This window comes from Centroberyx gerrardi, chromosome 19 (genome assembly GCF_048128805.1).
Source record: "Centroberyx gerrardi isolate f3 chromosome 19, fCenGer3.hap1.cur.20231027, whole genome shotgun sequence".
Lineage (NCBI taxonomy): Eukaryota > Metazoa > Chordata > Actinopteri > Beryciformes > Berycidae > Centroberyx > Centroberyx gerrardi.
In genome coordinates, this window is record NC_136015.1 from 25523433 (window position 1) to 25551400 (window position 27968).

Below are 27968 nucleotides of genomic sequence, written 5' to 3' on the forward strand. Positions count from 1 at the left end.
GTTCAATTAGTCAGAAAAAAGCAGAGCAGCAGCTGACTCAGGTCGGTCTAGTGAGCACCCAAGGGAGACACTGAGCTGACTCAAGAGAAGCGGGTCACTGGAACAGATTGCATTCTGGGCCAGAGAGCAAAGGGGCACCGTGGGTCAGTTACAGTATAGGGGCTAATCTGCTGAGTCCTTCACTTACTTTCACCTGTGTGTGTGTGTGTGTGTGTGTCCATCCGTTATATGTTTGTGTGTGTGTATGAGTGTGTGTGTGCTTACATCCAGTTGTGTGTTCATGTGTGTACTTCTGTTCCCTGCGAGTTTCTATGTGTTTGCATCCATTTTTGTGAGTGCTCTTGTCCGTGTGTGTGTGTGTGTGTGTGTGTGTGTGTGTGCATGCATCCATTTGTGCATGTGTGCTTGTGTGTGTGTGCGTACAATTTGTTCGTGTGAGCAATTACCTGACTTGGAGTAAGAGAAACAAGAGACAGAGAGAGAAGCCAGGAGCAAGAAAAAAAAACCTGTTAGAAGTGTGTGAGTGTGTGTGTGTGTGTGTGTGTGTGTGTGTGTGTGTGTGTGTGTGTATATAAAGAAGCCAGGCGGCCGGACTCATCTTTCAAAACAAACAGGCAGCGCGGCGTTTCAGAGTCACTCCTCTCTGAACGACCAGCTGCTGTGGAAAAGGTCGAGGGCGTTTCAGAGAGACGCAGAAGAAATTTCTATTTTAGGACGGAGGAATCGAAGGATCCTTCCAAAACCAGGGCAGGACGTGTTCACCGGCCGCAGCGCCCGGTCCGTCTCAAAATACACCAGATACTGCCTCTACTTCACCTGACAGATAGATTTTTTTTTTTTTTGGAAAAGTAAAAAGGGACTTACAAATGTTGGTTGGTCACTTGTCAAGACAAAACTTCAAACGATCCCCCTTTTACCTCACCTTCCCTTCCCCCTGTGGAAGAAAACTCAGGAGGAGAGAGCGGCAGGTTGACAGTTTATTCAGTCTGCAGGATGGGAGCCAAGCAACTCAAAATCTGGATGATTACAGAGAGTTTTATAGTGTTGAATATTCCTGATTATGTTAATACAGATAGAATATAATAAAGCTATTAGTCAAAAGGTATAAGGTGAAATGAACAAGACTGAACAACCAATGATAATTATAGTTGTAGCACTTTAAGGAGATGCGTAATAAGGAGGTGAGCACCTTTTTCTAGATCAGTGATTCTCAACCTTTTTCATATGAAGGACCGCTAATTTAGTCCACATTAAGGCCACGGACCTCCATTTGATGACATTTTGTCTCTCAGACCCAAATCTGAGAATATTTTTATTGTCAGATTTGATTTTGTCCAGAATCCCATGACTGTCTGTATTGCAGGTAGAGAGAAAACAGAGAAACTATGATCAGAACAGTCATTCTTCTACATTCTCTAATTGTGTTAACTTCTTGTAAATGAAATAATGAAATAATGCTGAAGTTTATTTTAATTTGCTGCGGACCCCCTGGAACCCCTTCAAGGACCCCTGTTGGTCCTCGGACCCCACATTGAGAACCACCGTTCTAGAAAACAACAAGTTATTATTTCAGTGTTTTCTATGAGATTTTGACATTTGACTCACAGTTCAGTGAGAAACACACAAGATGTTGTTGAGTTTAATCTTATAATGGTGAAGCAGATTCAGTATTCTGGAGTTTTAGGCACTTCAGGTGGGTCAAAGTTACATATTAGGCCTAATAGGTTGCTTAGTGTAGGTACTTTTCCATTTCTTCCTCAACACCCCCCAAAAATCCCATTCCCCTCTCACTGCACTGAACGTTTCTGCCTCGTTATTAAAGAAACATCCGTATCAAAAGGTTTCAGCGCTCTGCTCTCGGCTGAGAACTGTGAATCATCCTAAAGCCTCTGCCGGAGCCGCTCCATCACAGAGATCAGTGCTGTTAAATTCACACCGGGCTCTGATACGTCCTTCTGCTTCCTCATTGAACGCTCAAATAAGCTAAAGCTGCCAGGCAACAAATTCAGTTCTAGCCACTGAGCGGAGTTCTGGCTGATATCGCTTAGCAACAACATTCATCCATCCAGGAAGTGACAAGGTGACTCAGTGGAGGTCTTAAAAAAGTGCTAGGTGTCAAAAGCCGCTTTTCCACCGCATGGTACCGGCTCAACTCGACTCGACTCTACTCGCCTTTTTTGGTTTTCCATTGGGCAAGTACCAGGTACCAGGTACCATATTACCTGGTACTTTTTTTGGTAGCACCTCCGTCGAGGTTCCAAGCGAAAACACTGCAGACTACTGATTGGTCAGAGAGAATCGTCATCACTGCGCGAACATATGCTAACGTTAGCTACCAGGTTAGCTTACCCTCTTGCGTAGCTTACTCTCCTCTTTTTTTCAGCAGTCTTTTGTCTGGCTGCCTTCAGCCTCTTCTGAAATAAAGTCTCCTTGCTGTGACTAACAGCCACATGCAGAGAATCAAGAACACCATCCCTTCGATATCCTCCATTGTTGCTGTGTGTGTCGCGTTGAAGATGACGTCACGGCAGTTTCATGCGGCGTCGCTACGACGACCAGTTGTGGGTGGGTCGGTGGGATGGGGGGGCACATTGAGGGGGTACTATCTGCAGTGGAAAACCAAGTGGTACTACCAAAAGGGAGTAGAGTCGAGTAGAGTTGATTTGAGCCGGTACCATGCGGTGGAAAAGTGCCAAAAGTCACAATTTTGGCCTTCGCTAATCTCCGTCTCAAAGGAGGGAAGCCAACAGGATCTGGGTCGGCTGTAGCTGCTTCTTCCCCCGGTACTCAGAGACCTTTATTTGTCAGGGAAAGTTGACTGAACATGTCGGCTCTTTTTTCCCACGGTGCAGCCGAGGGGATCAAGTGCCATATTCAGGTCAGGTTCTTCTTCTGTTTATTCCAAACAAATCGTAAACATAAAGCGGATCACTTCCTGTGCAGCAGAGGATTTTTCCCAGGAAAGAGCTACCAGACACCGGCTGTTTAGAACAGACAGAGGAGAAGCTATCATCAACTGGATATGAAAGTTGTGAGATCTATGGAGTTTGGGTGCTGAGGAAGTTGGAGGGAAAACAGATCTGATGATTGAAGAAGTTTCTGACCAACAACAGTTTTCATTATAGTTTCCATTATAAATTATCTACACACAATTCTGTCCATTTCAGCACAGTGATCTGCCTGACAGCTGACAGCTAACAGATGGGACTGTGGCTTCAGTTCAGACTGATGTCCACAGAAATTACACTTAGGCCGGGATCACACTTACTGTGTTGAACGCATTACTGTCTGATGGAAGTTCATTCACTTCAAATGACAGGATCTGTTACTGCTGCATCATTGCGTTGTACGTGCATTTCAAGAGTTGTACTGGATTTATTCTACGTATGCGTTGATTGTGAATGTGTAAACTAAAACAAATTGTTGTTGTCCAGTGAAAACCTCTTATCTCCAAAATTTCTCCAAAAATGTTTTCAGCTTGAGCATCATGTATTTTACCATAAACATGTAGGAAGAGCACTCAGTTCTCTAATATTTTTATTATTATTTGTGAAGCAACAGTCCACTGAAACACACAGACGGACGACACGCCAAGGAAGGCATCGCCCAAAACAACTGTGTTTCAGTGGACTGTCGCTTCAAAAATAATAATAAAAATATAATTGTAAGAAGAGAATTGTGAGCGGTCGCCCTGCATGTTTATGGTCTCATGGTATCTTGTTTGTGGCTGGGAGCACCCTTGAAGATTTGAGGAGATCTAAGCTAACGAGTGGAGCGTGTTTTCTCTGTCTACCGCCATGCATGTTTCAGTTTATCAAATGGGGGTTTGAAAGGGTTTCATAAGATCAGAATTGTCTCAACCCGTAGAGAAGCCTGTAACCCTTCAGCTGAAGTGAAAACATGAAAATCACCAAGAAGAGTTGGGAGATTTTTGCAGGACAACAGGGAAATGTTGGAGTTTTCTTGATAAAAACACTGTCAGTAAATCAAAGGTGTAAATTTATGTTGTAATACCATAATCGGTAATCACACCTGATCAGTTTCATCTCTCTACATTTGAGCCACAAGATCCTTGGGGTGAACTCATGCACTACAGATTCAGCATGATGACAGCATTCCCATAGCTGGCTAATCATCTCATAAAAACCACATTGATCCCCATGGCTGGCTAGTCAAATTAAAAAGCACTCATCGATCCCTGCAGTTGGCCAACAACATTACACGCCCTCCGTCAGGTCCTAGAGCCGGGCCCGTCCACTCAGAACACACTTTACATCTTGGAGCCGGCCAATCGAACCACAGCAAAACACATCGATCACGACTACTTGCCAATGAAATGATAAAACACCCACTGCTCCCGAATGTTGGACCATTTAGCTCATAAACCTTCCTTCTATCTGAAAAACTGCTAAAATACACTTCGATCTCAACGGCTCTTACATCTACTGCTATTCTTATTTTCAGGTCGGGGGGCAGTAACTTGTACGATTATATTTTGACAGGATACATTATGAGGGGTCAAAGTAACAAAAATTAAATTATTATGAAATCAAATGGTTATGAAATCAAAAATAGATTGATGAAAATGCATGTGAATTGAAAAACTGAGTGATAAATTGTCAAGTGATTTGATAAAAACAGTCCATTTGATTAAAAGAGGTGATTTCATACATACAGAGGCATTTTTATAATTTATCATAAAAATTGCCATTTATCGTTTAAGACCTAGAAGGGTGGAGGTAACATGCATTTTCATCACTCTTGTTTTCAGTTCTCAAGCATTTTCATCGCATCTATTTTATCATTTCATTTCATTCATTGTTCCTTGCATCCCTCATAACACATGGATTTTGATGGACATGTTCCAGGACGGTCTCCTTAACCACTAGGTCAGCCTGGATAATATATCCATAAAGCCTGCTCAGTGGACGGTGAAAGGAACGAGCAGACGTGCTAACAGTGTTGTGTGTTATAAATATTAAACATATTATACAGCTATAAATATAAGAGCTTTCCTGTCTGCTGAGCTCAGGTTAAGATGTTGGAGGGCAAAGTGCTGAGAGAACGACTCCTTCCTGAGCACCGGCTTCAGGGATTGTCTGAAAGTGTTTTTGCTTCGTTTTATTGTCGTGGTACATGAGCAATTCTTCTAACACATTTTTCTAACATATTTCTAACACATTTCTAACATAGTTTTTCCTAATATATCAGTTCTATCAGCACTGTGATTTAGTCAGAGTAAGTAATCCCTTCCTGTTGGAGACAATATTACCTTATGAACAAAAACCTGGTGCTGCATGAGGGACAAAACTGTAAAACAACCTCCGCTTTTTCTGCTCATTTTCAAAAGGAAAGCAGGGGTGCACTGATTGGCCACCGATCATAATTGGATGATAAATGCTCTAAATAGATCATTGGTGATCGGCCAATCGCCGTTTCAACTGCCCAGTCAACAAAAAACAAAAAAAGGTTTCAGCTGCCAGATCAGAAAAGCGGTTGAAAATTTGCCAATTTGCGACAGTCAGCAATATGTTAGTGATGTCGTCCATCTGCCAGTTTTTCTGAATACGTCTTAAATTGCGGCATCTAACAGAGGAAGTTCCAACGCTTCTCAACTTTTCACAGCAGCAGGTGAGTAAGCACCTCAGCCGTCAGTCACACACTAACATAATTATAGGTTTGGATAAAACCTATGATTTATTTACACATGCACAGGCCAATTATGTCATGCAGCCATGGGAACAACCTGTTAAACACAGTGCTATGTTGAAATGCTTGTTGTGCACTTTTACATGTTGTTAGTAGTAGTAGTAGTAGTGCAGGGAACTAGAAGTAAAAAATATGTACATTTTTAGTAAAACAGCCATGTTTCTAACAGGTTATCAGGTTACATAACAGCAGGAGCCATGGGCATCGACACAGAGCAGCTTTACTTTTGGAAGCTTGTTACAGTACAACAACCAAAACTAACTTTTGTTTTTAAAAGAAACTTACTGTATAAATTTGGAATGCGCTGCTGAAAATATCAGGCCACACGGTGGGAATAACCCATTTTCATCCTATCTGATTTGACTTACTAATGATTGTGCTGCGAGTACAAACACACCGTCTCGTGGGATAATGTGTCCAGAAATAGGCCTGACTGACGCAGACAAAAATTAATATCACTATAAAATCTGCCAATAGGAGCAGATTTTGCGAGTCAGAGGAATAAATGGAGAGAGGAAGTTGTACGTTATCGCTGTCGGCTCGGCCTGCCTGTCTCCCTCCACTGCAGACTGTCTCATAAAGCACATAATGACAGCAGCATGAGTCTGGCATAATGCATATGTCACAGTGTGTGTGATTAAATCAAACACACAAGTCTGTGTGTGTGTGTGTGTGTGTGTGTGTGTGTAATTAGACACCAGCAGATGTTGCATCATCTGTCTGCTGTCAGATTGCTGGTCGACAAAGTGGAACTGCTGTCTGCCACAGACCTGAATAACACACATCCTCCACCGATTCAGAGTAGAGGCTTTACTATGATTTTTAAAGAGAAAGAAAAAAAACCCTCACGCTGGAATGATGCTCCCTTAAGGCCAATTTATACTTCTGAGTCGAAGTGTTGCTGTTGCTACGCCGTAGGTCTTTGCGGTGTAAAACACCTTTTAGTGTTTAAGGGTGTCATTACAAAATTCGATGATACACATTTTGAAAAAAAAATGGAAAGAACTGCTGCATGAAATTCTTCATTCAATATTTCTAAGTTGAACTAGAGGTCACTCAGAGCGTAAAACTCCGCCAACGCTGAACAATCCTCCAATTTGCAAAGCTGCAGCCTCCGTAAGCGTTTATGTGCATCGTTCGTCTTCCAGGTTTGATTTTCCTACAAAATAGCACATGAACGCAACGCTGTTTAGCAGCCGACTGAGTCCCAGGTGCCGGACTTTCCCCACCAGCACATGAACACAGCAAAATAGCTGTGGCTAAAAACTGAAAATCGCCTATGAGGGAAACCCCAGATCCGGATCAACACCACAACGGAATCAACTGATCCTTGGGCCGAGGGCGATCCGTCCACCAGATTTCAGCCAAATCCGTTCGTTACTTTTTGCTAACAAACAGACCCACAAACAGAGAAAACAGTGAAAACATACTGTATCACCCGTCAACTTCATTGGCACGGGTAATTATATTACTATTTTATAAGCTAAATTCTATAGACTGTCAATAAGTTGAACAGTAACCCACACTGTGCTTTACTTTCATGCCAGCAATCATTTTGTGAGAGTAACACTTTGGAAAGTGTTGTAAAACCATGTTTATTTTAGTATAATTATTATTATTATCAGTATTATGTAAAGAGCTGTCTCTGTTTTAACTGAGTAGAAATCAGAAGATGGGAGCAGACTCTGACTGCGGGGCAGGCTGTCATCTCACTCTGCTCCCATCACACACAGCAGGGAGGGAAACTCACTCCAACCAGCCAAAAGCTTCCTCTCTCTTCCTTCTACCGGTGAAATTGGCAGCTAGTCAACCATCAATCGGGGACTCCTTTCTATTCAAAACACCGGATGCCAAACCTTCATGTGGTGCAAAAACAATTGGAAATCACTTTGGCACCGGCACTACTGGAGAACTGTCTAAACTGGAGCGTGTCAGGTATCTTGTGGTTAGTTTTCGTACATATTTTCCACACTTCCTCCAGACGTTCATTTCTTCACTGGATATGAAGAGTTTGGTCAATGTTCAGTATGATGTAAGCATACTGAACGGGGCAATATGTCTTCACCATATCACTCTAGTGCTGGGCAATAATAATAATATCATAATAATTGTAAGGATTTTTTCTGATATCAACATATCGCAATATGGCTCACGTATGCAATATCACGTTAATCAAATTATTGTATGGTAGTGTTAGGTGTGATGTCAAACAAAACTTAAATTTTCAAATAATATTCCTAAAAATGTTTTTTTTACATGTAATATTTGCTTGTTACCATCAGTTTAGACAACAGAATTGTGTCATGACTTCCCAAAATCACCATATCATCACCATATGATTCCACTGAAAGACAATAAACGATAATATTGAATTATCGCCCACTCAATAGCTGAGAATCACTCTATAGCTAAGAATTATTCTTTAGTGAAAATTACTGACTATGACTTTGAGTATGACTAAATAAATACAGGTTTACTTACTTTTCCTATTTTTTCTGTCCAATTCAAAAACTTTTCTAAGACCTGGAACTTCTAAAGTCTGCTAAAAGTTTCAGACATGCGTAGTAGGGCTGCACGATATTGGAAAAAACTGACATTGCAATATTTTTTTTTTCTGCGATATATATTGCGATATGAAAAAATACAGGAATTTTCACCAAATGACTTGAATAGCTCTATCAAGCCATGCCCCTTTAAGAAGGTGGCCTTGTGGGTAACCTGCGCGGGTGACGTAGCAGGAAGTGAGTGTGTTTTTAGCCGCAGCCAGAGTGAGTTGCAGGATGCTAAGTGAGTAAAGTTAGCATAGTTAGCAGGAAAAGAGCTTAGAGCGTCACCGAGAGGCCGTGCATTATGTTCGCTGCTGTACCGAAATAAAGTGCCAGTTCTCCACTGCAGAGTCGGTCCAGACTCTTAGTAAAAAGCTTGTTACCAGCTACGAGCCAGGCTAAGCTAAAGGCTAGCACAACACCAGAGGCTTCCCAACTACGGTTCGGAGCCGCGAAAGCTGGAAAGGTAACATACGCTACTCTTATAACAAACCCTTAAATCGGAGTAAATTATATTATATCAGACAGACTTCTCTTGTAGATTAGTCATGGAAAATGAGAACCGTGTGAGTTTGAAGCATAACGTGTTTGAGTTAATTTGCCTTACTTGACATCGCACGTCCTGCGATGTGACTATTGCGCATGCGCACATCGCGATGACGATGCTGAAACGATATATCGTGCAGCCCTAATGCGTAGAAACCCTGAGATTACCCTTTTATTCAACAGTTCACACTTTAGCATCGTACAGTCGCATGGCACTGGGGTGACAGGCTGTTTAAGCAGAGAGGGAGTCCCTGCTGAGAGCACCTTGGTGATAGCGGGGCTCCGCTGCCTGCCTGCCAGACAGCATGGTGAGGAGATAGTGTAGCCTGACTGTGTAATTGGACAACACCAGATGTCTGCTGTAAAGACAACAGTCAAAGGGACAGGGAGTCAGGATTCTGCCAGCAGTTCAGCCCAGACGGAAACAGAAAATTAAAATTGCTGCTTCCATTTTCTCTGCTTCCAAAGCGAAGCGGGAACACCTCGGACAGTTTAGCTCTGCTGTGTCTACGTGGCTGACAGCCTGCTGAAGAGCCCAACACACATCTCCACAGATGCCGAGGTATCTCCACACTGCATTTAGAAATATATGCAGCATATATGCATTTAGGAATATGTCACATATTGACTGTTGCGCATTAAAAAAAAAGACCAAACAATTGTCACTCTTTTTCTCTGTGATATTGGGTGATGTTACAGAGACAAGCAGTTATACTATTAATCTGATTATTTTGTTAGGGAAAAGATTTATTTTTAAAGCTGCTGATCTGGATTCCTTGAATATCAATCAATTTAGAATGTTTATTAAACGTCATTTTATTCTGGAAGGATATACTGCAAACACAAATGATGGCGTTAAAAAACATTTAGAAAGGTGGGAAAGGTTTATTGAAGCGGAAGGCTGGTAAGAAATTTTGTATTTAACTAGTGTGTAGAAGTGTAGAATTTGAATTTTTTTTTTTTTCCCTTTCCCTTACTTTTTAGGTTGTTAGGCCTACTGATATATGGTATGTGTTTGTGTTTATTATTTTGGTTTGTTTTAGTGTGACTTAGTGTGTTAAGTTTTGATTTGTGTTTATTGTTTGTTTGTCTTCTGGTGATTTATGTCATGTTTTTTTGTTAAATAAAAAAAAAAATAAAAAAAAATGTCTCTCCTTGAAAAGTTGGTCTGAAATACTTTAAGTAGAAGTAAAGCCAAAAAACGGGGTTAGAAAAGCACCAATGAGATTACAGCTAATGACTATGGTTAGACCAATATATTGGCATACATACTGCTGATTTAGTTTTTCAGGTTTGAATCTACTAATGATAAAATCCTTTCAGGTCTCATGAGGTTAAACCACTGACAGGTTGGCTGAACAGCTTCTTTCTCTTGCTGAATAAAACACAAAAAGGAGACATCAGCATGTGGCTTCCTTTTCTCACTTCCTAGTCTACAGTATTGAGCAAGAGTGGAAGTAACTAATTACATTTACTGAAATTACTGTAATTGAGTTGCTTTTTTGTATACTTGTACTTTTTTTGAGTAAATTTCAAAGTCCGTAATTTTACTTTTACTTAAGCACATTTTTATTGAAGTATTGTCTTGGCTCCATTTTAGAATCACATCCACTACTACAAATGTTGTGGCTCTCTATCAGCATCGGAAACTGGACCACCAGAAACTGACAAACTGTGGATCAACTCACAGTGAAAAGAGTAATCTGGCTTTACTTTGTTTCTGCACTCTATTTTGTCATTTCCAATGTTTCAACGTTCTCTTTTCTAAAAAGGAACTCAGTAACTTTTACTCTGAGAGGACATTTTAAATCAGACACTTTTTACTTTTACTTCAGTAGATTATTACACCAGTACTTTTACTTCTACTTAATTAAAATACGAGCAAAGTAAAGACATTCAAGTACTGATTCCACCACTGGTATAGACTTGCAGCAGTTCAGTCTCTCCACAGTATTTTGTCTCTTTCTCCATAATTCAAACCCTCTGTCTCCTCCTGTTATCTCTCCCCCACTCTCATTCTCTCTCTCTCTCTCTTTTCTTTTGTAATCATCAACTTCGGGCGACGGAGAGGAGTAATCTAAAACTCGCTGCAGGAGACAGCGCTTGCTGCTCGGGTGAAGTGGCATCGTGCTGTCGCCTACCTGGCCGGCCTGAGCTGTGATTTAAGAGGGTAGTTTAACTTTTGAAGTGGAGATCTTGTTTGTATGTCAGTCAAACGGCCGCTCTCCTTCCTTCAATCTCACTCAAACGTCCCAGGTGCTGCCGAGTGCCGTCTTCCAACAAATCGTTCATCTGTGCCTCTGGCCTCGGAGGAAATAACTGCTTCATCTCCAGCGGTCCCCAGTCTCACTTCCCAAACACTTGTAAGCTGACCTCAGGATGAGATTCATGAGTTCCTGAGGTGTTTTGGCATGCCACAGCGGGCGTCCCGGGCCGCTGGCTGGCAGACTGACAAGTGCACAATCATTCCTTCACCTTGTTGACTGTGCAGCGTGTCTGGTGGCAGGTTTTACTATTTATTTTAGGCGTATGGGGAATCAAACACTTGTCTGAGTCTGACAAAGACAGTCGAGGGCTGTGGTATGAGAGTCCGGTCTCAGTCTCGAGTGCAGATTTCTACGTCCTTCAACGAGTCTCGTCCCGCGGTCCGTTTTGACCTGGTCTCGTCTCAGTCTTGGCCACGGTTAAGGTCAATTTATACTTCTTCGTCAAAGTTTTGCCGCAGGTCTTTGTGGTGCCGCCGTAGCTTAAAATGTAACTGTGCGTAGGGCGACGCAAGACCTCAAGAACTGTGATTGGCCTGCTTCATATTTCCTCCTACCTGTATCCGGTTGATGTCCGCCGATAGTGAAGACAACATGGAGCGGATGGAAGAGAGACAAGCTGAGGAGGTTCGCAAATATGTTCATTTGTACATGAACATATTTGATGTCACTGAATTTGTGACTAGAAATATCCGTGAATGTCAGAGAATGTAAAGACTACTACTTCTGTTGTTATTACTTCCATGCTAACAAAGCACGACACTGCCATCTAGCATTTAAGTGTTCTACGCGCAGAAACACCAACGCAGAACTATAAAAGGTCGCACCGCCATAGACACCTACGGCGTAGCTACAGTGACACTTCGACACAGAACCATAAAGCAGCCTTTACCTGGTGCTGATGTAAGGTGGTTGGTTGGTTGTCTATCTATCCACTTATTTATCTATTTGTTTGTTTGTTGCATAAGCTTGACACTGAAATGGATTTTATACGTTTATTGTCCATGGTCAGCATCTCATCAGTTGTTTATGGCGTGCGATCCCACCTCGTTTTTTCCTGTAATGGGTAATTGTAACTGGGATTACTTAAAGCTGCACTAGGCAAGATTTTTATGTAAAAAAGAGAAGAGCAGACAGAGAGAACAGAACAGAAAAGAGCGTCCCATCCTCACTAATTGATACCCTGTAGATTCGAGCTATCTGTCTAAATTAATTTCAGGTGTCAGTATGGTCCCTGGTGGGAAATCTTCTCAGCGCAGATGAAGTGACAAATCAAAACTTAAAAGCGTCTCCAAAACACTCGTGAGCGAGCAATCATCGAGCGACCATCAAGAGAAAGCTAGACTCTTTCTCAATATGTTTGTGTGTGTTCTTGTCTCCTCCATGACGCATTTCACGTAATATCTAACCGCCGAAGCACGATTCCAAAACAAAAGAACGAAAGGACGGACAAAGCTCCCTGAAGTTTACTTGCCAGCCGCAGAAGCATCGGACGGTGACTTGACTGACGAGAACCAATGGAAAGACCCAAGATTCATTGGGAAAACTACGCATCGCGTCCGAGCAGCGCTGCGGTCTGCAGTACAGAGCTAGGTGAAACAGCTGGGAAAATTAACAGCTATGTGTCTTAATTATTAATGTGTGCAACTTCAAACATCTCAAACTGTAAGGAAGCTTCTCTGTTAACTTTCAACTTGGGTAGAACTTTCTCACTTCTTGGATTGGCATTCATGGATTTGATTATCAGCCCTGGACTCACCATCAATGGTTGAACATCTTCACCATCTTTACCTTTACCAGCTGCTGAGAAGAAATGTAGTTTCCAAGGAGTGGGCAAATTTACTGACATTACGTTACTTTGTTGGTAATGACGTCCTTCAAAATTTTAAAATGACTAGCGACGCACTCTGGTCTCGACTTTACTTGTTGACTTATGTTTTAAAGATTGTTGACTTATGTGGTCTTAACTACGGCCCTGCTACCACCGATACCTTTATAACCTCAACCTCAATCTTTCTAACCTTTACTGGTTAGAAAGATTGTCCTTGACTGATTGCTGACATTTGGAAATTTCCAGAGGCTGCAATGTTTTCCCCTCAGAGGAAGAGGTGTTTCAGACAGCTTGTTTCAGAAGTGTTCTGGTGCTGTGGAAAATCCATAGCCGAGATAAAGTCATACACTGGAGAAAACATTTCATTTCATTCAAATTGAGCAAATTCTAAGCACCTACATCTCAAAAATGTTTATTTTTCAAGTGGAAAAGGTAAAATGAAAAATAGAAAAGTACTGCAATTCATGTCAATTCAATGCACTTTTTTGGCCCATATTGTAGCTCTAGTAAAGGCCAGAGAAACACCTTCTGTTAAGGTAAAAGGGCCAAAGTACACCGTTAAACAACCAAGCTATAATCCACCTGCAGTTTAAACTACATTCTAGTTCACTGGGTGTGTCTTCAGTTCAATGCAAATGGTTAATAATAAGCCATGATGGGATATGTATGGAGGAGTTTGACCATCTATCAAGGAGGCAGTAAGCTGCACACCAAATAAAGGATTACTGATTATATTGAGTTTCTTCCTTTGCTGTGAAAACTATGCTCGCCATACTACTGTAAAATGCCTTTTATCCCATATCAGAATCACTTTTATTCGCTAAGTACAATGGGTGCACAGGTGATCAGCTTATGGTAATATTTCAATTACGTTTACATGATCTGAATTGACGCGATTTCTCTAACAACAAGGAATAGCCTAAGGCTAAGTGGTTAGAGAGGCTGTCCTGTAACCAACGGTTCACAGGTTTGATCCTTTGAAATCACAACTAAAATGATTTTCATTCTACAGCAGCTCTGTATTAGCATGATGAAAATGTCATATCCCTAATCTTCAGTATGTATTAATTGTGTTTTTATCAATATCCCGTTCTTTGCGGCTGCAATGACCTTCAAGAGTGTCAGCTACCAAAAGGTACATGCAAGATGTTGAGCTGAAACACTTTTAAATACTTTTAATTTTCTCATTACAACGGGAAGACTCGCATTTCTTAGGAGTTTGCTTTGTACTTACTTTCTTTTTCATTTGTATTGGTTTGAGTTTTTATGTCACATTTAAAAAGGCCTTTCCATCCAGGCAAGAAACTTTTCTGAGGGAAGCACTGATGTGTGGTGTTAAAAAAAACACCACACATCAGTGCAGGAAAAGGTAAAAAAAAAAAACACCTCATGTTCAGCAACACTTTGCCTAATTGCTGATGTACAATAATAGCCCAATCCAGATACAGATCCTGGATAAACATCTGCTGATGGGAGAGACATCATTAGTGCTGCAACCTCATGTTTTTTCAAATTGTATTTCTGGAAAGCCGTATTTTCATTTTCGGAAACCCAAAACCAATTTGACCCAAAACCAGTCTGATTGCAGCTAAGATAAATAACTTTTAGGTTTGTCATCTACAAGCTTGTGGTGTTTTATTCAGCCTACCGTGCTTTTCACTGACTTGTGGTATTTGCTGCATAAAATAGGCTATCTGGTAACTTTTGCCAGCAATTTCTCTGGAATTATTAATGTGACCAGTGGTATGGGTACCAAGCAAGTTTATGAAAAGCGCTGCTGCAATCTTCATTACAGCCCATATACCATCTACTGTCCTGTCAAACTGAGATCTGACAACATGGCAGATTCAGACTTTCATTGTGTATTTTAATTGGACACAGTGGGAGATCCTGTCCAGTCTGGAGGAGGGGGGGGGCTGGGGGGGTATTGGGGAGAACTATGAATAGCTATTTCACATCATTACTATCACAGCAATAAGTAGGCAATATGGGTGAAAATGGGGTACAGCTTAAGGAAACGGAGGGGTTTGGTGGTAAATACAGTGCTGATATACGAAAACCTTTTAACTCCCAATTTGATGCATTTCCTTTTTCTTTTTTTCCTTTAGGATCACTTTAATTGGAGCATACAATAAATGCACAGGAATTTATCTTGAATTTATCTTGTGACACACATACATGGTCCTTTATGCACTGAGAAGGTTGTAGACCTACAGGCTTCATGAAACTCATTCAGAACTTCTTCTGCAGCTTCAGAAATAGGCTATATGTGAACTGTTGGTAAAACCAGCTCGTGTTTATGTAATAGAGGATAAACCCACCTCAATTCAGTTTAACACCCTTTTTAATTTGTCAGCGGTTACTAGGGATGGGACGATATATCTAAATTCAGTACATCGCAATACAAAATGTGACAGTTATTCTGCTGTAATAATCACAAATGAGACTCTTGACCATCACAGTTTCGCAAGCTCTCCATCCAAGTTATATTATTGTCACTTTGTAATGACATTTTTAAATTGTTGTTTACATTCTAGCCAGAATCAGAAAAAAACACAATTCTGCACAGTCAGACTTTGTCGTCACTGAACTTTTATTGATCACATCGTATCGTGGCTGTATCGAATCCTGAACCTCAGATCTCGTATCGAATCGTATCGAGAGATAAACAGATCGTCCCGTCCCTAATAACAACACATGAATTAATACTATTCTGAATGATAAATTGTTTACCCATCTTTTAACTTGTCACTACATTAGAGGAACAAATCTTCTGCACATTTAGGTCCACGCTCCCATACCCGACGATGGTGAAAGTTTGGTGAAATAAAGAAACTCGGCACGGACCTGAGAGTGCAGAAGTTTTGTTCCTCTAGTTTGATTCATTTTGGCTTCGAAGCACCGTAGAAAAGGTAGTCGAGTGTGCAGTGATCTCTCTGTAGAAGTAGAACCTGTCACTACATTACAAGGTTTTCCTCAGACAGCAGCAAGGGACAATTCAATAATATGAATACCAAGAACAGTGTATTAGCAGTGTGACATTTCAGACTAATAACTGTGGAGACAGACCGCACTGCTGCAGCTCCACACTCCAAACCTGCAGCAGCTGACAGAGAAGATACCTGCATGTTGAGCAGACAGCAGATAAGGTCATGCAGGAGTAGAAAATACTTTATTGTTGCAACTAGGTCTGGGCAATAATTCAACATTATCGTTTATCGTCTTTCAGTGGAATCATACGGCGATGACATGATGATTTTGGGATATCGAAGCACACAATTCTGCTGTCTGAACTCATGATAACAAGCAGATTTTATTTAAAAACACTGAAAAAAGGGAGGTATGAGACATTTTAAGAAATAATATTTAAAAATTTCAGTTTTGTTTGACATCACATCTAACATTATCATTCAGTTCAATGGGATGAACGTTAATTTGATTATTTAACATGATGAGTAAGTGAGCCATATTGTGATATATATCAATGTTGAAACAAATCCTTATGATTATCATGATATTGATTTCAACCATATCGCCCAGCACTTGTTGGGGCTTATTGCAAGGGTCACAATGAGTTTGTATGAGACTGCTTTCACATAATTTGTATATACATACTTATGTGATGACCAGGCACATTTATATTATTATATTAGATTATTATAGCAACTTATTGTGGCCAAGTGGAAGTGGGAATCTCTCCTGCTGTACATTATCTACCTGAGTGGGTGTTGTTGTTAAAGCGCTGTCTCCTCCACTTAGCCTAATTCTCTTTTTCTTCCCCTGGATCTAAACTCCCATTGGCTGTTGCCACGATCGCTCTCAGATTTCACACTAAAGGACAATCGGACCGTCGGGACGGTCCAGTCAGGCTCAAAATCAGCGTTGAAGTCGTCTAATGTGAGCTCGCCTTTACTGTCGCACTCAGTTTGAGTCACTCTGATGAGAGTGTCAGCTAAACGCCAGACATGTAGATGTAAAGGAGAGTGGTATGTTTTAACGATCCTGGGCCCAGCTCACTGTCAGACTTATTCACTTTGGACTGAAGATGTTCTGCTGCTCTAAAAATGCTTTGCTCTGTGTTTTTCTTCTATCGCATTTTGCTCATTAGGAGGGATTTGGGGGCAGGGGGGGCAGTTTCTTATTAGTGAAGACTATCACAGCCACACTTATCTTTTAAGTCCCTGCCGGCTAGACTGGGCCGTCTTATTAAAATGCCGGACAGTGGTGTAGAGAGTAGGAAGTGCTCACTATTCCACAAAAACACGCCTAATAATCTAAGCTCCTTTACATTTTTACTGATCCCAATGACCAATCAACAACAGTGTATGTTCAAATGGCAATTTTCTTTTAACCAATAGCTGGTTTGAACATCCCATGTCTTGTTTTGGCTAGCAACTACAGCTGCAAACTACAATTAATTGTGCGATTAATCAAGAAGTTGTAGTTTCCATAATTCATAATCGTAGAGTTGAGTCAAATGGAAACACTTATTCCTTGTTAGTTAAGAGCTCAATTTGTAAGATAAGAGTGGCAACTAAATGTAATTTCAAGTCACAACGAAATGAAAAAAATGACTTGACACTTGTGCTGTTTGGGTTCAGACTCCCTCAAAGGGAGCTTGAGCTCTCAGCAGCCAAGCTTGACAGTAAATATTTGACTGGTGGAAAAGAATATTATGAACACATCTACATGACCTTTTCAAAGTTTTTGGACACCCATGAAACTTTTTGGGCGCACACACATTTTCATGCCTTAGGATCATTGCCAGTCATTTCCCACAGCAGCTGAGGAACTGAGAAAAGTCAAGACAAAAAGCCGCTACATTACTGTTGTAGGAGAGAGAGAGAGAGAGAGAGAGAGAGAGAGAGAGAGAGAGAGAGAGAGAGAGAGAGAGAGAGAGAGAGAGAGAGAGAGAGAGAGAGAGAGAGAGAGACCATTGCTGCTACAGAACGCCTTCGTAATCTCCATTGCGTTTGATTCAAAACGGTCTCCAGGGTTCCTACACATTTTCAATTAAAAAATTCCATACTTTTTCCAGACCTTGATTTGTTTTGAAGATTTTGTCTGGTGTTCAATATGATTTTACGCAGACAGACATCTTGCCCCTGCTAACTAGGTCATATCACTGTATAGATGAAGATTGTTCTTCACAGCGACAAATATCAGAATATGTGAGATGATTGGCCGGGTTCCTACACGGTTTCCATTTTAAAATTCCATATTTTTCCCAGACCCTATGTTCTTGACTGGATTTGTTTTTGGTCGGTATTTGATATAATGCACGCTGACAGCGGCTGGGTAATAAGAGCATCCCTCTATCTGAACATTATTCTTCATATCAACAAAAACTGTGGACTCAAAGTGGGTCTACAACAACATAAAAGCTATAATTATGTGTGTATCGGACCTGAACCACAACATTTTCCATACTTTTCCAGACATTTTTTCAAATTCCCAAACTATTCAAGACCTGGAAATGATCAAATTCATTTTTAATACTTTTCCAGACTTTCCAGACCTGCGTAGGAACCCTGAGTCTAGTGCATTCATTGGTGATAGAGGCGGTGGATTAAAAAACTGTAACTTGTGTGTTTTTTACCTGTATTTATCTGTATTTTAAGGTTTGCTGAGTGCCGGGCTCTTTTTCCAGCACTGCCTTCCTTCACATTCACACATTCACACCTGGAAGCTGCCCAGTACAACCACAGACTTTAACTGTCGGCCACTGAGCAGTTCAACTTTTAGCAGTCGGGTCTGAAGTGCCTTGCTCAAGGGAATCTCAATGGCAGCTGCTGAGGGAGGACAGTTACTCTTTCACTTTCCCCACCCATAAGAAATCCAGGCTACAGATTATTCATTCAGCCCACTGTTACTGAGGACAATGTGTTGCACCTGTGTTTCTTAGGTCACGTTCAACACCCATCTGTTTATTTTCCTCCTTTAGTTGGTTGGTTTTGTCCAGGTGAGAACGATGACCTTTGAACTCCGGTGGCACCAAATAACGGCACCGAGAGTCTCAGTCCCTCTAACAAGAGAACTGCGGTGCGGTTCGTTAATCCAACCGACTACAGGAAACCACCCCGAAACGCAAGGGATTATGGGTAGAAGGAGACGGATGCGGTTCCTCATGCTTGGAAGGCCTTGCAGAACAAAATGAAGTCTGGACTGATGCTCATACTCAGATATTTCTTCATGTGTTCTTAAAAAAAATCTGGTGGACAGATTGGTGTTGGGCCAAGGAACAACTAATTAGATTTTGGTAGTGACCCAGATCTGGGATTTCTGCCATTAGACAATTATTGTTTTTAGCCATAACTATCATAACGAGGATAGAAAATGTGTTTAAGCCTAAATATTTTGCTTTGACCGGCCGAATTCTCAATTGGCAACTGGTTCCCCCCCCCCCCCCCCCCCCGTGGTTCCTACACTTCAAACCTCAAGTGTTTTTCCAGAATTTAGGTTCTTGACTGGATTTGAATATCGTGGTCAGTGTTTAGTACGTCGTACAGTGTTTGTATTTGTACCTCAAATTATCGTATTCCTCAAATTAATAACAGGCGTCCTCCATTTAGTAATCCGTGGCCTCAATTGTACTAGCGCTGAACCAGGTCAATAATCTGATGCAGGCAAACACATTAGTCTGTTAAATTAATACAATTCAGGACTAATGTGTTTAACCTTTCCTGCCTGTATCACATGATTGACCTGGTTCAGCACTTGGAAAATTGAGGCCATGGGTTACTAAATCAAGGACACTGATTACTAATTTGAGAGTATAGATTACTAATTCGAGCGTACGGATTCGAGAGTACAGATTCCTAATTCGCGAGTACGGACTACTAATTTGAGAGTACAGATTACTAATTCAAGAGTACGCATTGAGTACACATTACTAATTCGAGAGTACGGATTGAGTACAGGTTACTAATTTGAGAGTACAGATTACTAATTCAAGAGTACGCATTACTAATTTGAGAGTACAGTTGAGTACAGGTTACTAATTTGAGAGTACAGATTGCTAATTCGAGGGTAGGGATTAGCCTACTGATTCAAGAGTACAAATTACTAATTTCAGAGTACAGATAACTAGTTAATTTGAGAGTACAGATTGCTAATTCGAGGGTAGGGATTAGCCTACTGATTCAAGAGTACAAATTACTAATTTCAGAGTACAGATAACTAGTTAATTCGAGAGTACGGATTGTTAAACCGTGCACACGGATCGCAAAACCGAGAGCATGGGCTTCCACATCTATTTTTTTCTCCACCAATTGGCCCGTGGAGTACTAATGAGTACAACGTGTTACAAAACAAAGTGCTGAGGAGCCAGTCTGAAAGAACAACTGCAACTCTTTAAAGTCTTAGCACTGTGTCAGCATTCAAAGATTTTCAGATTGCACACTTGACAAGACGAGGGAAACAGAGTGATGCTGCGCTGTAAGGACGGGAAAAGTGTCACTGGGGAAGGCAGAGGCAGCGAGGTAATAAGGTTAGACCCCGATATCGGCCTTTTATTAAATATCAGATATCAGCCAGTCAGTGTCGAGGTTCCTCCTGACCACAGATACAGAGGAAAACCTGACATGAAGCTTGATTTTGCACGTTTTATTTGTTCATTTAACTGTTCAATTATGTCTTTTGCAAATGAATTCTTAATTTAAAAGGCAGTAATGTATCCCAGAGTCTCTCTACCACTGAACAGGTGTGGTGTCTCTCTGCCTTAAAGAGCTGCTGACTAAAATAATTTCATCAGTCTGGTTTCAGCGGAGAGTTTTAGTGTCCCATGACGGTCTAAATGCTGTTTCAGAGGCTTTTCACCCTGCTCTGACTTCTTGTATTTATTTGGAATGAAAATGGCTAAATTTAAAGATATTGAATATTGGCACAAACTACTGGCCATCAGCAACTTCAGTCTCTTCCCCATACACATTTTCCATGTCGAAATTACAGATTTTTTTCGGACCTTAAAGTCTCGACTGGATTATACTAAAGATGTTCAATACAATGTATGCTGATAGGTGCTACTGTCAACTGGCGATATAAGATTATTTTTACAACTACATAAATGTGTAGTGGGGCAGAACAACAGTTTTTAAGATTTAAAAATCTTTTGAGGCCTAAAAAATTGTTCAATACATTTTCCGGGCTTTTCCAGGCTGTGCAGACCGATGTATGAACCTGGTGCCCGAGCACATGACTCAAATCTTTTTTACTCCCGATTCAGCAGCTACTTTCACCATGTCACCTGCCAAGATGATTCACTGCAGAAAACCTCAGAATGACATTCCTTCCACTTCACGTCAGGTTGCTGTCTGGCTCGTGTGAAAACATTTCTAATGTGAGTAAAATATTTTTCTGACAGACACAAAATGCCTTGGATGATGAAGGGAGGGGCTACTCCCTCAGCATGCTTGTTAACACACACAACACACACACACACACACACACACACACACACACACTAGCATACCTGGCCTGCTGACGCCCACTGACTTTACACACATTGGAAAAATCAGGATCAGTCTCCAAACACACACACACACACACACACACACACACACACACACACACACACAGTACTACAGGTTTGACTGAAATACTGGTTTGCCAATATTAACCTTTTACTAGGCCTAAATATCAGATATTTAATGATGACATGGAGGAGTTTCCTCCCTGACCACAGCTACAGAAACACACTCTGTGACCTATTTATTCATTTAATAGTTAAATAATGCTTTTTATAAATTAATTCTTCATTTAAAAGGCTGGAATGTTTCCTAGAGTTTCCCTACCATTGAGTAGACATACACAACATCTGCAAAATCACACCAAATTGCTGTTCATACACTGAACTGCATAGTAATGATAGAACTGTAACAGTCAAATAATATTCCCTAATTTCACATCTCATTTTGTGAGAGATTTTAATAAGTTTTAGCTTTTTATAACTCATTTAGACAACAGAATTGTGTATCACGGTAACTCCATATCATTATTTCAGTATGATGATTCTATTTATATATTATATTTAATTAATGCCTTATTATTGCATTTATCCTGGGTGTCAGAGGAGAGTTTTAGTGTCCTATGATACTGCTTTTCCACCCTATGGGAAAACACTGAATACTTGTCATGTTTTCGCATGAAATGGTGAAATTTAAAAATATGGAATACTACTTAAGTCTAAAAATATCTGTATCGGCATCAAAAGCACATATCGGTCAGTATAATTTACAATGCCATCACCCAACTTCCCATTCAACCTCATGGTTTAATAAAGCTACACAGGTCTGTCCCTCCTGACCTTTGACCTGCACTGCTTTCTCACCTTGAGCTATAGCCATGGACTCGAAGCTCTGCAGCTCCTTCAGTAAGCAGGTCCTCTCCGTGGGCTGCAGCCGGTAGATGAAGTCCTTGGCTCTCTTCGGGGAGTTCAGCGGCTCCCTCGGCTCGTTTCTTCCGTGTGTTCCCATCCAGCAGCTCGGTACATGTCGGTCTATCCTCGGCAGCTTTAGCGCTGTGACTGCCGGCGGTGTGTGCGGGAGTCCCGGCGATAACTTCTGGACAGCCGGTCGGAAAGCTCTCTGTAGGCAAAGCTTGATCATGGTGGCAAATTGTGAACGGTTACTCCAAAGTAAAACCAGCTAATTTTGATGGTTCTCGATGGTTCTCGGAGCGCCAACTGCTGCAGCCTTCTCCCCGCACCAACGACGGCTGCCGCCCGGGCAGAAGTTGTTAGTCCTGTTCGGTCCCAGATCTTTAGTAAGTAAAAAGCTGACGAGTTTTGTCGACGGTTTCTCCAAAGCTTACATTAACTTTAAAGCAGCCGTCCATATCCTCGTGTAGCGTCGTCCACCGCCCAGGCTGTCTCATGATCTTGACTCGGTGTTTAGGAGTTTGGCAGATGAGTTGAAGCGGTTGAAGCTTAGCCGAACAACCGTCAAGCTAACCGGAATAAAAAAATACAAACTTCCGGCGACAGTCTTCAAAATAAAACCCCTATTTACCAATATCTTACTTCCGGCGGAACCTTTCATAATAAAACCGTTTTGACGAACGTACGTTGCAACGTTTTTTGAATAGTAGCTACAAGGCATCAGTGTGTAAAATAATATATTTAAGAAGGAATCCTTTTCACAACATAAGTCCGGGCAAAATGCCATATATAGAGCTGCTACAACAACACAACAAAAGACTCAACCACAAAACCCGAGTTACCAGCCAACTTGTAAAGATGTCGACTGTCTCCCCATTTTAAACTTTAACGTTATAGCTGCCTTTTGCTAGATGTTTTGACACCAGTGACGTGTTAAACTGTTAAAAAAAATTGCAATTACCTATCACCCATAGGTCTTCTGTATGACCTACTGTATATTACCCAGAAAAGATGCAAGTCACACACAAATAATACTGTCAGGGTTAATAAAGATATAGTTTCTTAATGTATAAAAAACAGAAAACCTTTTGATTGGTTGTTATTAAAATATTTGGTAAGGGTAGTAACACAGAAACATTTATCAATGGAGAAATTTTACTTCAAAATGGTGAAATGACGCCATCTGCTGGTCTAATCCGTCACCAGTATTTGCTTCATGAACTACACATTCAAAGTGCAAATTGTGTTATAAAGTATGCTTCTTTGTGTGTATATTTATTCAGTAGGTAAATGTAAGAGAGAGTTATATGTGCTAAAATATGCTGTCTGTATGTACTGTAGTGTATTTGGCAAACCAGTTTAAAGGTGATGTCGCTGATCTTTGAGATACAGGCCAAAAGCAATATCAAAGATGATTTTATTTACATAAATCTCTTTTTAAAACAAAAGGCAAAATGAACAGCTTTTACCTTTTAAAAAGCTTTCAGAATAATCAACCCGATAATCAAAGTCCTTCATCAGTGAAACATGCCAAAAAAAAGCACAGCTTTTCAATCAGATCAGATTCCAACTCTGTTCATTAACAACAGGGATTCCTCGCAGCTTATTCTCCACCAGCCGATGATTACAACAGTACTGAACATAATGCAGTCAGATCCTTAAGACGCTCGGGCCGCAGAAGTCTAAACATCGTAATACTCAAGAGTTGTGCTTGAAAGCTTATTAATACAAATGCAAAATCAAGACTTCTGCTCTCACTGAGGAAACTGTAATGACTGAGAGGTGAAATGCAGTAAGTCGGACAGCAGGGCTCCTAAACATCCTCCGGACCTTCACTTCTCGCCTGTATTTGAAATCAGCTGCTGGACAAAATGACTCGGCTGGGTCCGACCGCCTACAGCTGAACATTATTCCTTCGCGGCAACAAATATCACACGTATGAAATGATAGTGGCTTTGCAACTTCATAAAACGGGTAGTGAAAAGTTTACGGCAACTGAGCAGAGCGTTTCTGCACCTCACCGGACTTCTGTGCAGTTCCCACTTTGTTGTTTTTGACACCTGGAAATTCTGTCACATTCATTTTCCAAACTTTTCCAGACCTGCGAAGGAACCTGAGACTAGAAACACAGTTTGGGCTTTCAGGAAGCTGCGGCGGTGTCTTGCATCGTGGTTTGATTCTCAACACGGGGCCGGGCGATAATTCAATATCATCGTTTATGGTCTTTCAGAGGAATCATACGGTGATGGTATGGTGATTTTCTGCTGTCTGAACTGATGATAGCAAGCAAATCTTATTTAAAAACTCTGACAAAATGAGGAGTGTGATGTCAGTTTTGTTTGACATCACACCTAACATTATAACATAATTTGATTATTTAATGTGATTTTGATTATCGTGATATTGATTTCATATCGCCCAGCCCTAGACTGAACCTTTTCAGCCCACAAATGAATAAAGTAAAGTAGAAGTCTCCAAACTGAGACAACCAACATTTGGAGAAAAAAAAAAAAAGTGACACCTGCTCTCACAAAATGACTAACAGCACAAATTTAGAACAGATGATGGTACTTTTTTTAAAGGATGGCAGGTATCTTAAGTCTATGGAAGATAATTAGGGCCACATGTGAAAAATGGATTTGAGTTCTGAGAATATAGTCAGAACTCAGAATTCTGATTTGAAATTCAGAATTCAGAATTAATTCCAGAATTCTGATTTTAAACTCAGAATTCTGACTTTAATTTAAAGTCAGGATTAATAAATGTTTCACATGTGGCCCTAATCCTCTTCCATATAAGTCCCTGGTTGACAAAACCTTGACAGTTTTCCATACTGGACTCCACTGTATTTTCGGGATATTGAATGAGGAAAATCAGGTAATGAAATTTTTTTTTTTTTTAAACTTACATATAGCATTTTGAAATGAAATTCCTCAAATTTAGCCATGCCCTTGGGAAACCATACCGGTACTTTCATCACGTCCGAACAATTTTAAGGTCCAAAACAAAAGAATTTAACAAAAAATAAACACTGATCTACTGTGTGAAGAGAAATGTGGAAAGTAGCAGTATCTGAAAAAGAAAAAAAAAAAAAACCTTTTCTCTTAGTCTAAGGGAAAAAGTGTGCACGTGTGTTTTATTATTACATGTACAATAACGTACACAAATGTAAGCGAGGTCACACAAGAGACCAGTAGTAAGTAATGATAGAGGTATATCAGTGATTCCAGTAGCAAGTCACTTTTAAATCAGACACACCTCTCTCTCTCTTTCTCTCTCTTGGCACAGAGCTGACAGAAAGCTTCCCGTTTACTTCTTCTCTTCATTTTCTCTCTCTCTTTCTCTCTCTCTCTCTCTCTCTCTCTCTCAGGAAAGCAGCGATCTCGCCAGCGCCTCCCCTACAAAACAACACAAGGGAACGTGAACTGCATCTTTTAAGACATTATCTAAGCACATTACATGTCGGCAGGCACACGCACGCATGCTCGCACATGCTCACACATACCCTCACACACACACACACACACATACCCTCACACACACACACACACACACACTAGGGCTGCATAACTGACTAAAAAAAGAACGAAGTTGCGATATTGACTACTGCAACTTGTCGTCCTTTCTCGGAGGGAAAGTTGTTCCAGACAGCGTCATACTTGTGCTGTGCAGAATCCCTCGAGAAAATCTGTTATTTTATTTAAACTGACCGGTTTTTAAGCGCTGGGAAAGAAACCGTGTCGAAAAAGATGTGCCTACATGTGTCACGATTTGCATCGCAATCCTAAGATTTAAGGATTTAAAAATTTAAATAAAACAGGCTATATGAGTTTTTGGTGTACATCATGCAGCCCCAGCACACACACACACACGCACACACACACACACACACACACACTGAATAAGAGCAGCAGTTACACTTTCCACAAGCCCTTGTAGAGCGAACCCCAAACTCAAAAGCAAAACGAAAAGAAACTCTAAAAAGAAAAAGAAAATAAACGACATCCCTGACATTTTTCAAGAACAAATTAAGATGCTGAAGTTGTGTTTTTTTTAATATCTTTTTTTTTTTAACTTAAATATAATAAAGATATATATTTATAACTTTCTCTATAGATCTCTAAGGGTCAGTCCCCGGTGGAGTCTGTGTCATCATTGATATAGTCTTCCTCTATCGGCGTGCCTCCGTTCTGAGTCCCCCACTCGTCCTCGTCGTACTCGATGCTGTCATTGTCCTCCAGCAGCTCGTTCTCGGGCTCGGCCGCTCCTCCGGCGGCGAGCGCGGCGGCCTCCGCTCCCTCCGCCGGCGGCTCGGCGGCCGGCCCTCGCTCCTCCTCCCCCGGCGGCGGCGGGGCGGCGGCGGCGTCCTGCGGCGCCGCGTAGCCCCCGTTGTTGTTGGAGAAGGCGGCCCGGTCCCGGCTCTCCTCCTCCACGTAAACCCTCTGGTGGCACATGGGGCAGGTGTCCTGGATGTACAGCCACTTCCTCAGGCAGAGGGCGTGGAAGTAGTGGTGGCAGGGCGTGATGCGGGCCGACGTGGCGAACTCCTGGTAGCAGATGGCGCACACGTCCTCGATGTCCCGCAGCTGCTCCCCGCGCGCCTCCGGCAGCGAGTTGATCTTCTTCACGGCCGTGCGGCGGTTGATGAAGGTCTTCCAGCCGTTCTTGGCCTGCAGGTAGATGTTGAAGTAGGCGTGGAGGCACATCATGCAGGCGCGGATCTTGCTGCCCGACTCGAACATCATGGTGTAGGCGCCGTTGCCGAACATGATGACGCCGAACAGGAACTCGATGACGTTGCCCGTGGAGCGCACGTAGTAGACGTAGTCGTCCAGCTTCTCCCACAGGACGTTGTAGAAGCCGTCGGCCATGAAGAGACCGTAGACCGTCAGAGACACCACCACCTGGGGGGGGGGGGGGGGGGGGAAGAGTCAGCCACACTGTACAGTGAAGGATCATTTGGACATGAGGGTTACACCAAAATATTAGGGATGGGACGATATATCGAAATTTAATATATTGCGATACAAAAATGTGGCAATATGTATCGTAGAGCAGAAAACTGAATGGTGATATCAGCTCCATGTTATTCTGCTGTAGTAATCACTAATGAGACTCTTGACCATCACAGTTTCACAAGCTCTCCATCCAAATTATATTATTGTCACTTTGTAACGACATTTTTAAGTTGTTGTTTACATTCTAGCAGCCAATGGCATCGCTGGAAAGATTTGTGTCTCAGAAATAAACAGAATTCTGCACAGTCAGACTTTGTCGTCACTGAACTTTTATTTATCATATTGTGAGATCAGCAGATCGTCTCATTCCTACGAAATACGGTTTTACAGATATACGGAGCCGATTAAATACCAGATATCGTCCAGTCAGTGTCGATATGATGGAGGTTCCTCCTGACCACAACTACAGAAAACCTGACATTAAATTTGTATTTTCTTGCCCATTTATTTTTTTATGAATCAGTTATAATAAAAGAATACTTTAACACTCTGCTGGCTCCATTAGCAACAACAGCTTATGAAGATGCACTAAGCAAAATTCAGAAACCGAATTAGGCTCCCAACAAACAAAACATACAGTATGTAATGTTATGTGAAGGTTTGTGCACTGTTGGAAATGGACGCAACAGTGCATCAATTGCATTAAAAATCAGAACTATGAAGAAAGGTTCATGGTGA

At 41.3% G+C, this 27968-nt stretch overlaps 2 protein-coding genes across 3 annotated transcripts in view; both read right to left on the minus strand.

Moving 5' to 3' along the window:
- Window positions 1-22759, minus strand: part of tmem65 (transmembrane protein 65) — a 33144-nt gene extending 10385 nt beyond the window's left edge. Inside the window, exon 1 of the mRNA XM_071922342.2 lies at window positions 22225-22759. Within this exon, the coding sequence (XP_071778443.1) occupies window positions 22225-22501 (277 nt within the window). The 5' untranslated portion in view covers window positions 22502-22759. The remainder of the gene's footprint in view (window positions 1-22224) is intronic.
- The window catches only part of rnf139 (ring finger protein 139), a 328745-nt gene that overhangs the window by 294460 nt on the left and 6317 nt on the right, over window positions 1-27968 (minus strand). The window contains exon 6 of one of the 2 annotated variants that reach the window (XR_013507471.1): window positions 25810-27176. Coding sequence is in view for 1 of the 2 variants with exons in the window: in XM_071922337.2 (XP_071778438.1) it covers window positions 26400-27176 (777 nt within the window). In the remaining variant the exon portion in view is untranslated. Of the gene's footprint in view, window positions 1-25027; window positions 27177-27968 lie in introns of those variants that run through there. The other variant, XM_071922337.2, reaches the window with a different exon arrangement.